At 39.9% G+C, this 14,574-nt stretch overlaps 1 protein-coding gene across 9 annotated transcripts in view; it reads right to left on the minus strand.

The window, feature by feature from the left end:
- Positions 1 to 14,574, minus strand: part of znf618 (zinc finger protein 618) — an 85,358-nt gene that overhangs the window by 33,416 nt on the left and 37,368 nt on the right. For all 9 annotated transcript variants that reach the window (XM_061799081.1, XM_061799078.1, XM_061799082.1 and 6 more), the window contains 2 exons: positions 13,543 to 13,620; positions 10,390 to 10,431 (listed from right to left, as the gene is read on the minus strand). In XM_061799081.1, coding sequence (XP_061655065.1) covers positions 10,390 to 10,431; positions 13,543 to 13,620 — 120 coding nt within the window. The remainder of the gene's footprint in view (positions 1 to 10,389; positions 10,432 to 13,542; positions 13,621 to 14,574) is intronic.

The following is a 14,574-nucleotide window of genomic DNA, read 5'->3' on the forward strand; positions in this document are numbered from 1 at the left end:
TCAGAAGGTCCACACCTCTGTGTGACTTCACCACCACTGCAGCGGGCAGTCTGTCTCACTGATGCTGTGCTCAGCACCGGAGAGGCTCAGGGCCCTGTTAGGTTCTACTTCTGGATCTGAATCAGTCTAAATCCAAAAACGGGAGAGGAGTCTTCTTTGCTGGGTCTGGACTCTGGAGTAGCTCACTTTGGTTCTTCTAGCCTTAAGGCTGGTCCACGTCTCTTCTACAGGTAGCTCTTCCTCTTGATACACTTAAAATCCTTAAAGTGGAGGTCGAGTGCTGTAGCCATCTTAAACCATTCATGGTTGAGTGTAGACTCAAATTGGGATAGGTCCTTAATGAAGGAATGCTTGATCTTTCCGTATACGCTGAGTCCTCACCAGAGACCTCCGTGGTGTGGTCCGGGTGGCGAAAAGCAGGTAACACCGCAGAACATTAGACTTCGGTCTTAGGTCCAAGAAAGTCACTCACATCATGAACATGAGCTCACATCACCTGCAGTTAGTAATTCGAGAGGATTAACTATTGTACAAATTAACATTTATTTATAGTCATTTAAAAAGCACAGTAAATCCCACTAATAAAATAATTCTGTTTACCTGAATGGTTCAAGGATGGTCACCAGCTTCTGCAGTTGTATCCACAATGTTGGCCAGTATGGCTGGTTTGTGCTTCGAGCTTTCACAGCCTCTTGCTTCTTAAGGAGACGAGAGATTGCATCCTTGTGGAAATGCCCAGCATTTGTGACTCTAATTGTCCATGTGCCGTTTGCATCTGGTGTAGCGCTTCAGTAATGGTATCTTGCAACACATTACTAAACTCACTCTCAGCATGGCAAACAGTGGTAGTTGTGCTACAACGGGAGTAGTCTTGCTGGTAGGCCGCAGTGTTTTCTGATTGTGGAGACACCGCTCTGTGTCATAGTGTCTGGCTGGTGTTTTTCTCCGCCACGGTTATGGTAAACACTGAAGTTCCCATTCCCTGCATTAACACGGTGTGCAGTCACGCTGACGTAATTTGAGATTCTTAGCAAGGTCCAAGTCCCCCATTTAATTTAAAAATAAATAAATTCCACCGAGAGATCGAAGCAAGACTGTTACATCTTCCATTGCACTGTGAGCTGATGTTACTCTATGTATTTTGTTGTGCATCAGTGTTATTGCCAGGAATCAAGGCAGTGAGAAAAGTTCCATACGCCTGGAGTGCAGAAATTAAGTGTGATTATATGAGCATTTTTTTTATTTATTAACATGGTATATTAAACTTAACCGGGGGTGAAAGACGGGGATTTTTTTATGTTTAAATATGCACAGTACGTTTTTGGTGTATCAAAGAATCACATATAAAAGAAGGGTTAAACATCATTAAGACTGTAAATCTGGAAACATTTGTATTTGACAGGACAAAAAATAGGAAATCTTGCTGTGTTGAAAGGATTTCTTATTTACGTTGTTACTAGCTGTTTAGGAATCAAGTGTGTCAGCTAAAAGGATATTAAATTTAGGATGCTAATTGGAGAAGGCAGTTTAGCCAGGGTGGTGGTTAACAACAGAACACCCAAAAGTGCCTCTTGGCAAGGTGAAATCATCTCTGTGCGCCATCTGTTGCATAAAGAGCATGACAAAAGAGCTTGACAGGAAGATAAAAATCAATTTCAATCTTATTTGCACCGCTTGGTCTGAAGAGGCTTCACAGCACGAATCCATATGACAATGTTTAACAGAGAAACAGCAACATCTTGCTTGTCTTCAAGTACATTTTATATCGTGTTAATCTGCTTTATTTTGACATAATACTGAACATGAAGGGCCAACTTGAGCATCTGCAGCAAGCGCAGCATACCGCCAAAGCTTGAATATTTTGTCACGACGACCAAGCACTCTTGTGATAGTTTTACAATAAATGCAAGACCAAAAAACGTTAACGCTTTTGTGAAAATTAAAGGGACCGAGCCATCAGAATCTCAGATACAGTGCCATGAAAAAGTATTTGACCGATTCTCAAATTCATTTTTTTTTTTTCATTTCCCCACTTTAATGTTTAAGATCGTCAAACAGATGTAAATAGACTTAAACATAAAATGCAGTTTTTAAATAGTGATTTTATTTTTTTTCAGCTATCTGGCCCTTCGCGAAAAACTACTGTAATTCCTCATGTATAATGTGAATTCCCCCCCCCCCCAAGCATTATACATGGTTATAGGGGAAAATGAAAAAAAACCTTTCCCATTTTATAAATATATGCCGCCATCTCGAGGTTATGAAAAAGCTGTACACTTTCATTCCAATATGCCACCGCCACTGAGAGGTTATGAAAAAGGTGTAGCCTACACTTTGGTTCCAATATGACAGCGGTACATATGACTGCATATATGTGCAGTTGTTCTCATACGTTTACATACCCTGGCAGAATTTGTAAAATATTGTTTTTTTTGTTTTTTAAATATGACTGATGACTTGACAACAACCATCAATAATTTCTTTATGGTTATGTTTTGTTTAATGATAATGCTTTTCTGAACTGCTTGACAGCTTAATTTGAATTCCATTAAAATAAAATTAAATGTGTTTCGCCTGGCCCTTCTTGTTTTCTTTAAAGAATTGTACCCATCTTACAAATTCAAACATATGAGCACAACTGTGTGTTTTCTCATTAACTAAATAAAAGTAGGGCTGTGATTTTCAAAATAAGAGCAAGTAAATAAAAATAAAGTATTACGTGTTCAAGTAAAGTGCTTAACTTCAGAATAATTATTTGAAAAAACTAAAAAAATACAGATAATACTGCATGTTTTGATCATGGGGGTAGAAGAAAAATCATAAATTTTCTGTGCCGCTTATCCTCACTAGGGTCGCGGGCATGATGGACCCTATCCCAGCTATCTTCGGGCAGGAGGCGGCGTACACCCTGAATTGGTCGCCAACCAATCGCAGGGCACATATAAACAAACAAACATTCGCCCTCACATTCACACCTAAGGGCAATTTAGAGTTCAATCAACCTACCACACGTTTTTGGGATGTGGGAGGAGTACCCAGAGAAAACCCATGCAGGCACAGGGAGAACATGCAAACTCCACACAGGCGGGGCCGGGATTTGAACCCCGGTCCTTAGAACTGTGAGCCAGATGTGCTAACCAGTCACACACCGTGCCGCCAAAGAAAAATCATGCATTGCAAAAATGCATTATACATAGTTAGAAGGGTTTTCCAGAATTTCAACGTCAACTTTGGGGATGCGTATTATACATAGGTGCGCATTATACACAAGAAATTACGGTAATTGTCCCCTAAACCTAATAACTGGTTCAGCCACCCTCAGTAGCAACAAATGAAATCAAGCGTTTTCTATAACCGGCAATGAGTCTTTCACATCTCGGTGGAGATATTTTGGCCCACTCTTCCTTGCAGGATCGTTTTAATTCAGCAAAACTGGAAGGTTTTCGAGGATGAACTGCCTTTTTAAGAACATACCACAGCGTTTTAATCAGATTCAAATGCGGACGTTTACTAGGCCACTCCCAAACCATTTTTTTTTTTTTTTGTGTCACCAATTCAAAAGTTGACTTGCTGGTGTGTTTTGGATCATTGTCTTTCTGTAGAACCCAAATTCGCTTCAGCTTTTGAGGTCCAAAACTTTCTGGTAAAAAGCAGAATTCATGTTTCCATTCATCACAGGAAGTCGTCCAGGTCCTGAATCAAAACAGCAGCCCCAGATCATCATGTTTGACTGATCATGCTGTTCTTTTTCCGAATTATGCCAGATGTAACGAGACACACCTTCCAATCCTCACCAATCCATAGAATATTCTTTCAGAAGTATTATGAATCATGCCGATGTTTTTTTAGTTGCAAAAGGAAGACGAACCTTTATGTTCTTTTTGGTTTTCACCTTGGAACTCTGCCCTGAATGCCATTTTTACAGTCTCTTCCTTATTGTTGAGTCATGAACACTGACCTTAAATGAGACAAGGGAGGCCTGCAGTTCTTTAGATGTTGTCCTGGGTTCCTTTGTGACTTCCTGGATGAGTCGTCGCTGTACTCTTTGGATAATTTTTGTAGGCCGGCCACTCCTGAGAAGGTCCACCAGTGCTCCTTGTTATCTTGTTCGCAAATGGTGAAAACATAGAACAGTGGTGAACCTTCTCAGGAGTGGCCGGCCGACCAAAATTACCAAGAGCACAGCGACGACTCATCCAAAAGGTCACAAAAGACCCCACAACAACATCCAAAGAACCACAGGCCTCTCTTGCCTCAGTTCAGATCAGTGTTCATGACGCCACCATAAGAAAGAGACTGGACAAAAATGGCCTGCATGGCAGAGTTCCAAGACCAAAACCACTGGTGAGCAAAAAGAACATTAGGGCTCATCTCAATTTTGCCAGATGAAATCTTGATTATCCCCAAAACTTTGGGGGAAAAAAGTCTGTGGTCTGACGGGACAAAAGTTGAACTTTTTGGAAGGTGTGTGTCCCATTACACTGGCGTAAAAGTAACACTGCATTTCAGAAAAAGAACATCATACCAAAAGTAAAATGTGGTGGTGATAGTGTATTGGTCTGGGGCTGTTTTGCTGCTTCAGGACCTGGAAGTCTTGCCGTGATAAATGGAGCCAAGAATTCTGCTGGTTACCAAAAAATCCTGAAGGAGAATATCCGGCCATCTGTTCGTGACCTCAAGCTGAAACGAACTTGGGTTCTGCAGCAGGACAATGATCCAAAACACACCAGCAAGTCCACCTCTGAATGGCTGAAGAAAATCAAAATGAAGACTTTGGAGTGGCCTAGTCAAAGTCCTGACCTGAATCCTATTGAGATGCTGTGCCATGACATTAAAAAGGAGGTTCATGCTCGAAAACCCTCCTATGCGGCTGAATTACAACAAATCTGCAAAGATGAGAGGGCCAACATTACTCCACAGTGCTGCAAGAGACTTATTTTAAGTTATCGCAAACGCTTAATTGCAGTTGCTGCTAAGGGTGGCCCAACCAGTTATTAGGTTTTGGGGGCAATCACATTTTCACACAGGGCAATGCAGGTTTGGATTTTTTTTTTCTTTCCTAATAATAAAAAACATTTTAAAACTGCATTTTGTGTTTGCTTGTGTTGTCTTTGACTAATATTTAAAATTGTTAGATGATGGGAAAGTGTGACAAACATGGAAAAAAATAAATTAGGAAGGGGCAAACACTTTTTCACACTACTATATTTACATACACACACACACACACACACACACACACACACACACACACACACTTGCTCATTTTAATACCTGGTAAAGGTATATTACCTGAAGACTACATAAGCTTAATTGTATTTTTAAATATGATTTTGGTTAATACCAAGAAACCCATGGAAAATGGCTAGATATCAGCTCATATCTTATGAGCTATTTCCCCGGGCGCTTGAGCTGCCCCCTGCTCCAGTGTGTTCCACTAACATGTGTATGTGTTCACTGTGAGGGGTTAAATGCAGAGAACAAATTTCGTGTGCATGCATGCATGTTCATGACAATAAAAGATGATTCTATTCTATTCTTTGTCACGATTATATTTGTCTAAATTTGAAGAAACAAGGGTGGTCTATTTTTTCCCCCCATGGCTATATTATTTATATTTATATGTAATTTACTTTACTTATACATGTGATATAAGCTTGCATGCAGTATTCTTGTATTTGACTTGATTTCTCCTATTGTAAACAGTCCATGTACCCCCACTCAGTGGCCAGTGCTGTTTTTAATTGGACCTTTTAGCTCCTCTTGGATGTTAAGTGTTTTTTCCTTTTGCCGGTAGTATAAAAAACGGGTACCGTGCTATTTTTTTATGTCAAAATACCTCAGTACGGTACTGGTATCGGTACTTGGTGCAACACTAAGAATGGGCAATCATTCATGTTAATGTTTATTTAAAGACACTTCAATATGTGGCTGGGGTTGGTGCTGAGCAAAGCCGCCAGATGCACGTTATTAGCGGATGTGCACTTGCGCAGTTCCCATCAAACAAAGGAGGGCCGCTGTGTGTTTTGATGTTATTCTTGTTGATGTTTGACATGTAGATGATCTAATTTATTGTCCAACGTTAGAAAGGAAGATCGATAGGAGCAGTGTTCTGCAGGGGTTAGCTTTTACCTTAGCTGTTAGCCCACCGCGATAACTGTCCTTCTGCATGCAGCCAAATCGCCCCTGCTTTCTCCTCTGTCAGCTTGAGGTGCTAAGAGAGTCTGCAGCTTCGTAGGCTGCTGGGTCTTGACGTGAACTGCGCTCAAAAGGACGTAAACGGTCGCGAGCATCGTTGTTACGAACACAAAGTCACTGGATAATTGCAATTTCAGAAAGTGCTGGCAATCATGCTAATTTACTGCAGATATTGACTATTTGTGGTATGGTAGGTGAAGAGTTCTTATTCTGATCAAAATATCCATGCCAGTCACGAGCCAATGCAACAGCAGCTGCCTGGCTGGCCGCTGGCAACCAGCGCATCGCTGAATGAGAAGGCTCTTATCGGTCCATTTTTTTTTTTTAATTTTTTATATCAGACCTATCAGTATGACGTCATTTCTTTCAAGATAGGGCATCCCTAGTTGATTGTCAAAGTTTTATTTGTTTGTTGAGTTTTGTTTACCCAGTTATAGGGTGGGGGTGAGGGGGGAATAACTGTGAAGTCTACTTCAAAAATAGGTTGAGGCAAAACTTCTGCCTCGAGGCTCTCCTGGGACCAAATAATAAAATTAAAAAAGAAAAAGTGGCGCCGCTGAACCCATAGTTTCACATGGACATTTATTTCAGAAGGACGCAATGTTGGACCACTGATGAACTTTGTCAAAAACGACAGAGGAGCGGATGTAAGCAGGGTCCGAAATTAACTCTCGCCCGTCACCAAATGCGACTAAATTATCCATTTGGCGAGAGAATAATGCAACAATCAGCAGTTTTACAGAGTCAAATCCAAACTCTTTTAAAACCAAATTAAATGAAAGATCGACAGCCTGGTGTTTCAGCCTACAAGCTGCTTTAAAGTCCTTAAGTGTTAAGGACGAAAAATTAAACAGACACACACGTGCCAGGGAGTGTGATCCCACGGTGGCTGAAATGCTGCTGCACAAGGACTGTGTGAGGCAAGACTTTATGGATGTTAAATAAAACTATTTTTTTCTCATTATTGTTGTTTAATGTTGCTGTGACTTCTCTCCGTTTGCATCAAACATAATATCGTATCATAGAAATGTGTGTAAAATTAGGGCTGTACACAGATACACATATTGCACGTGCCATTTTTTCTATATATTGTGCAGCCCTATGTAAAATGATTTAATACTTTGGCCGGTAAAAATATGCTTGGCCAATGGAGTTTTTTCATTTACCGGCCAACTTGGCCGTTGAGTCAAAAAGTTAATTTCGGCCCCTGTATCTAAGTGATTTTTAAGATACTGTTAGATGTGTAATGTACATATAACATGATAAATATGAGTGAGTTGAATGGTAGTCAGTGTTGGTAATTGCTTGTAAGCTAATGCTAATTGGGTTTGCTAACCGTTTAGCATTTTGTTATCGCAAATTCTCTACACCGAATTTATACCATACACCACTCAGTAACGACATATGCAGTTTAAGGATAGAAGTCAATCCCTCATGAATCAGAATCAAAATCCTTGTTTTGTTTTTTTATTTTTAAAAATTGATTACTTTTTTGGGGGGGGGGGTGATTATTATTCGATTATTCAAATCAACAATGAATAAGGGAATCGATTCTAAAAAGATTCGATAGTGGCAATCCTACCCAGTTAGAGTTCTCTTTTTATTTTCAAAAAGCTTCAGAAAGGGTAAAGGTTAAAGTTATTCTGGAGTTAACGATGCACCCCACTGTGATGCACGACCGTGGACCATTTCTGGAGGTACACATAGGAAAATTCTGACATCACTTAAACAAAACACAAACAAGGCAGTTTTCATTTTATTTGAGAAGGATTCAAATACATTAGAACCTCAATAAAACAGATATCGGATAAAAAGGACCATCGGGACAGAACAACGTGTCCAAAATTTGTTTCCATTTGTCACTTAAACTCCCATTAACAAAGTTTGTGAGTTAAACAATTGGCCGCTGTTGTTTACTGGTGCTGTGGCACAATAGAGGCAGAGAATGGGACATATGTATTTCCGGGTCACAGATATACAATATGACTAGCTCCAAGAGACTTGCCTCCCGTGCCTACAAGGCGGCCATGTTGAATGTGACACATTTCCAGGCCATGCATTTGATGTGGCGGCCACGGTGATGATGATTCTGTCTATTGTGCATAGAGCGCTGCACAGAGAAAGAGAGAGGCACGGCGGCGGTTCTAACTCTGAGGAATACGAAGCAAGTCTCTGGAGTCTAGAACATGCTCTTTTAGGTCTATGGCAACAGATTTGGAACTAGGAAGCAGACTAATTCCTCGCAGCTCAGGAAAGCGACCTTGATTCGCCAATGATGACTACGTCAACAATGTCACCATCGTGCACAACAGCATGGTAAATTTGAATACAATTTAAAACTTTTCAAACATTTAAGCTTTTTTATATTTACAATTACTTTGTACTGTTCTGTGTGTTTTAGGCCACGAAAAACGTACTATACAATAATTTTGTACTGTCCAGTAACATGGGTGCATAGGGCCACAAAAAAGTGCTTCAATGCAACAGAAACTCGGCTTAAAAGACGACCCCCACCCCTATTAGTCCGTTATATCGAGGTTCCACTGTACACCCATTTTGCAGTCAAACTGGCAAAGCGCTGCCATTTTGGCATTCTCAGAGACACACTTATTTGAAACATCAATTTAATGGGTAATTATCAAGGAAACTATTAATTTGTGGGGGGAAAATGATGTAACCCAGCACATTGCATAATTTTTAAGAATTTATTATAATTTATTTCTAAACATGCTGTGATCTACTTATCCGAACAGACCTCTCGGTTCCACTTCCATCCATCCATTTTCTGAGCCGCTTCTCCTCACTAGGGTCACGGGCGTGATGAAGACTATCCCAGCTATCATCGGGTACTATCCCAGCCAATCGCAGGGCACATACAAACAAACAACCATTCGCACTCACAGTCACACCTACGGCAATTTAGAGTCTCCAATTAATGCATGTTTTGGGGATGTGGGAGGAAACCGGATTGCCCGGAGAAAACCCCACGCAGGCACGGGGAGAACATGCAAACTCCACACAGGCGGGGATTGAACCCCGGTCATCAGAACTGTGAGGCTGACGCTCACAGTTCCATACAACTATGGATTTATCTGTCAGCATAAAGACAACTGGCTTTTCCCTCCCCGATGCTGGTACTACTGCCTTGAAGTAATGTACATATAATGACTACTGCATCTAGGTATGTAAGTAAGTATTCTGAGGTAGGAGTATTATTAGTCCTGATCAAACCCCCAAAGAAAAAAAAAAAAAAAACAACAACAAAAACATCTGACACAGTGGACCTTGGCCTGCAAAACTGGGCAGAATGTCTCCCATCACCTTTGATTTTGATCTCAAACTTATACCTGGATCAGACTACAAGACACATTTGGTCTTTCCTGATTGCACTATGTCAGACTACTGGCATCAAATCTTACCATATCTCCGGCAGACAGTGGCAACACAACAACATGTATTCCGATACCACCGCATCCCATCTTTTATGATCACTGGGCTTGTCAAATCAAACAATGTCGAAAAGGCGGAACCAGAGAATGTGTCACCGGTCAACGCGACCGGATACACTAGTTACCATGGCGACGACAACAACGTACCGAGTTCATTTAAGGATTGCTTGAGGTATGTTCACATACTTTGAATACGATACGATACGGTTCGCAAGCAAGCAACAAAACGTTATGTAGCCTAGCAAGCTAGTGCTAGCACTAACGGTTGACGTAAACATGCCGGCGTTCTGTCGAATCATGCTTCAAAGCTTCGGTAAACATTGGTTTGTGTGCATGAATAAATGTTGACAACAGCGACCAAATATGTTGACAACAGCAAGTACGAAAGGCGATGCGCAAGTCACAATAAGCAATCCTATTGGTCGACGTCAAGGTTAGCTGTCGGAGAGTTGTCATTGATCAAAAATAAATAAATAAATCAAACATGCTAGACTTTTCATATTGGCGTCATAGTGCTATCGTAGGGCCAAATCATTGCTCATGGATTATGTCACACTATATTATGTCTATATTATATATATATTATGTCACACTATATTATGTCGTTTCCGACAAAATATGTCTAGGAAATCGGCCGCGATAGCTAATCGGCCAAATTCAGGGCTAAAATCCTGTAGTCTGATCGAGGCATTAAAAGAAGAGAATGTAAACATAAAATATTCCCTGTTAAAGGTATACTCACTGTTGGGCGTTGGTTGTAGATCCGCAACCATGCTCTCAGACTCTGTAACGCAGGAGAAATCAGCCTTAGGCCATTATCCAAATAATGACGTATTTTTAAAGCAATATTTATTTTTTATATAATTTAGGTCATTACAATATTACACATTTATATACATACACACACACACAGTGGGTACGGAAAGTATTCAGACCCCCTAAATTGTTCACTCTTGTTATACTGCAGCCATTTGCTAAAATCATTTAAGTTCATTTTTTTCCCCCCTCATTTATGTACACACAGTACCCCATATTGACAGAAAAAAACAGAAGTGTTGACATTTTTGATTTGATTTATTAAAAAAGAAAAACTAAAATATCACACAGCCATAAGTATTCAGACCCTTTGCTGTGATATCACGATATTCTGAAATTAAAAGTGCCTCGATATCATCGAGGTCTTGTCTCGGTATAATGAGCTATTGTGCTTAAAAGTTAGTTTTGGGACGGCTATACAAAGCCATGCCCCTTTGCTGGCTGCTAGAGCGCTTCATTTTCTTATTTGAGTGTAAATGCACCCAACTGGACGCTTAAGCCATGTGACCATGTGGGTATGTCACAAGAAATACACTGTTTGGCTGACTGGTCCATGTGGCCGAAAGGCTGCGTCGGAAGGGACGCAGGAGCATCGCAACTTGCTACGGCCTACTACGCTTGTCAGTGCGTCACTTCAGCCAAGAGGCGCCTTGTTGTTCGCGCTGGTCTCCGTCCCAGCAAACGCAGACCCACGGGCCGGGATGGGCTACCGTGGACCGCAGCTTCGCGAAGCCAGCGTCCTGACTCGCGGTGGCTGCCACCGGGAAGTCCGGTGAGTCGACACTCACGTGTCGCCGCCGCCACCACCATCTCCTCCTCCTCGAAGAGAGGTTCGGCCGAATTAATTAAGCGTATTGTAACAGTATCACTCTTTTGACGTATTCTACTGAGTGTTTATCAGAGGTTTTCGGTTGTGTGTGTGTGTGTCTATTATTATATACACGTGATTCACCGAGATTTCATCCGCTTTCGGCCGAAAAATAGCCCAAAATGTAATTTTCGGTTTTGGACTGAACGACTTCTTCACCGAAATAAAATTACCAAAATAACGTCACATGCGTAACATGTTGAACACTGACGGCCGACACACGCGAGTGTGTGCACCTCAGAATACAGAAGCATTTACTATTTATAAGCAATACCCTATAGAGCATTGCTGGATATCCAGTTGAATACAAACCCTACACTCACCGTTTGATAATGACATAGTGGCATAAATAAGCCATAAATGTGAAATTAGCATAAATGTTAACACATTGTAATTCAACAAATTACTGGTAACAAACACTCCTTAATACCAAAGATAAACATATTTTTTTTTACTGTAATAATTTGATGCTATGAACTATCGGACGTTATACAGTAGGCTTTTCTGTCATGCTGGCAGCGGCTACTTACCCAAACGGAGTTGCCCAGCCTTGCTGCTTTCTGCTGTTCGGGTAAGGGGAATGCTTGTTGCATGCTATATTGAGCCGCCGCACCTACCTTGGAACTAACTGCAGCTAACGCGGCTTAATATGATGCCGAGCCACGGAGGCGAACGTTTGCTTGGCATCCAATGTCAGCGCAGCATTGCTAAGCTATCACATGAAGGCGCAAAACACCGAAATAAGTGACTGGGTGGTACAATACACTTGTCACATTGGTCTTGCTGGAACCGCGTTATAGTGGAGATTAGCCAACTTTGAAGAGCAAAATAGCAGGCAAAGCACGTGTTTATAGAAGAAAAGATTTTAATATACCTGTCGCAGCTTTTTTGGAACGTGTTGCGGCCATAAAACTAAAAACAAAGTTTATCAGTTTGAACATTAAATATCTTGTCTTGGTAGTGTATTCAATTAAATATAGGTTGAACATGATTTGCAAATCATTGTATTCTGTTTTTATTTATGTTTAACACAACGTCCCAACTTCATTTGAATTGGGTGTGTATAATATAAATGATTCCCATGGAGCATGGAATCTTCCCAAAATTCCCCAGCTGGACTCCAATGAAAACTTTCCAGAAATTCTCAGGTCGGTTACAACCTCTCTCAAAACCAACTTCTTGGACCATGGCTATGAGATTTCAGGGTCGGCGTGAGACTGCAAACACTTTTGTTTTTAGTTTGTCTCATTTGGATGACACCAGTATGTTCTTACATAACCAAATGTTTAACTACTTATATCATCTACTCTCACACTACAGTAATGGATGTGCGGTCACGTTGCTCCCGCTGAACGAAGGAGGGCTGTTGTGTGTTTTGATATTAGTGAAAACGCTTCTTATATATTCAAATTTTATTGTAAACTAGAAATTAGTTTGGCGATGTAAAAGGTGCAAAATAACGTTCATATAGCCTAGATAAATCAAATTGTTTTTGTAATTTCTCCAAGACCGTTAACAGAACCGTTAAGGGTTGAGCTTATACTCTGGTCTTTAAGAATTCAGCCAAGGGGCCAGTTTAATACCAGGGCTCAGGTACCCATCTCTAATCATGACCAACATTAAAACACAGTAGCATAGAAGGCCTAAGCATTCGTCAAAAACAAGACAGAGGTTTTATACCAATAGAGCATATATAATATTACTATAAGCCAGAGAAACATTATGCACAGTTTGAACATTAACTGCACTTCAACATAAGAAAATAAAAAACTGTACTTAATGATTCAATTCAAATATATGGCACACAAGTAAAAAAAAAAAAAAAAAAAAAAAAAAACTTTAAAAACAAACAGTTCTTGAAGAACAAATGCAAATGCACTAAACATTTAAATACAACTGAACTGTACTTGGGCAGTGATTCTTTCGCGTAGTACTAGAGGGAGCCCACATATCACTAGTGGTACCAGTACCACTTTGAGAATCACTATAGAAAATATTGCCTCAGTTTTCGTACGATACTGTTTAAGTCAAACCTTTTGGAACCGATTACTCAAGAAAACCGCAGGAAACAGAATGTACAGCAAAAAAATACTTCCTATTTGCAGCATTCTACTTTCCTAAACAAGTTAGTTTTTGCGCTTTTCGTGCATGACATTTTGCGACAAATCTGTCCAAGGAAAAAAACTAATATTAAACATTTCCATCTCTTACCTCTGTGTGCCCTGACATGCGTCTGAAAGCAGTTGTAATACTTGTACTTCTTCCCACAAACTCCACATACATAGGAACCTACATAAGGAAAGAGATTTTGTCAGTACATTGAGTATTAAGTACCGTAATTTCTCGTGTATAATGCACATTTTTTCCACCCCAAAATTGTCAAAAGTCAATTCTGCGCATTATACATGGGTATAGGGCCAAATGGAAAAACTTCCACATTTTATTAATGTATGCCGCCATCTAGTGGTTATGAAAAAGATGTACACTTTCATTTCAAAATGCCACCGCCACCTAGTGGTTATAAAAAAAGGTGTAGCCTACACTTTCATTCCAATATGACAGGGTTACGTATGACTGCATATATGTACAGTTGTACAGTTATAAGTTTACATACCCTGGCAGAATTTGTGAAATATTGTTTTTTTTGTTTTTTTAATATGACTGATGACTGAACAACAACCATCATTAATTTCTATATGGTTATGTTTTGTTTAATGACAATACTTGTTTAATTTGAACCCCATCAAAATAAAATAAAATGTGTTTCGCCTGGTCCATCATGCTTTCTTTAAAGAATTGTACCCTTCTTAAAAATTCTGCCTGGGTAACCAAACATATGAGCACAACTGTGTGTTTTCTCATTTACTAAATAAAATATAGGGCTGTGAATTTCAAAATAAGAGCAGGTAAATTTAAAAAAAGGATGAGATGATCAAATCAAGTGCTCAACTTCACAATAATAATTTGAAAAAACTAACAAAATACAGATAATACTTCATGCTTTGATCATATGGGTAGAAACAAATTCATGCATTGTAAAAATGCATTATACAAAGGTAAAAGTGTTTTCCAGAATTTTGAAGTCAACTTTGGGGGTGTGTATTATACATGAGTGCGCATTGTACACGAGAAATTACGGTACTACTACCACTGAACCATATTTTAGTTTGTATCCTTTTCATTTTGTGTGTGCCATAAAATCTGTCTTTAAAATAAAAAATTGGATTTGTAATGAAATCGATT

This window comes from Phyllopteryx taeniolatus, chromosome 15, assembly GCF_024500385.1.
Source record: "Phyllopteryx taeniolatus isolate TA_2022b chromosome 15, UOR_Ptae_1.2, whole genome shotgun sequence".
NCBI classification, from domain to species: Eukaryota; Metazoa; Chordata; class Actinopteri; order Syngnathiformes; family Syngnathidae; genus Phyllopteryx; species Phyllopteryx taeniolatus.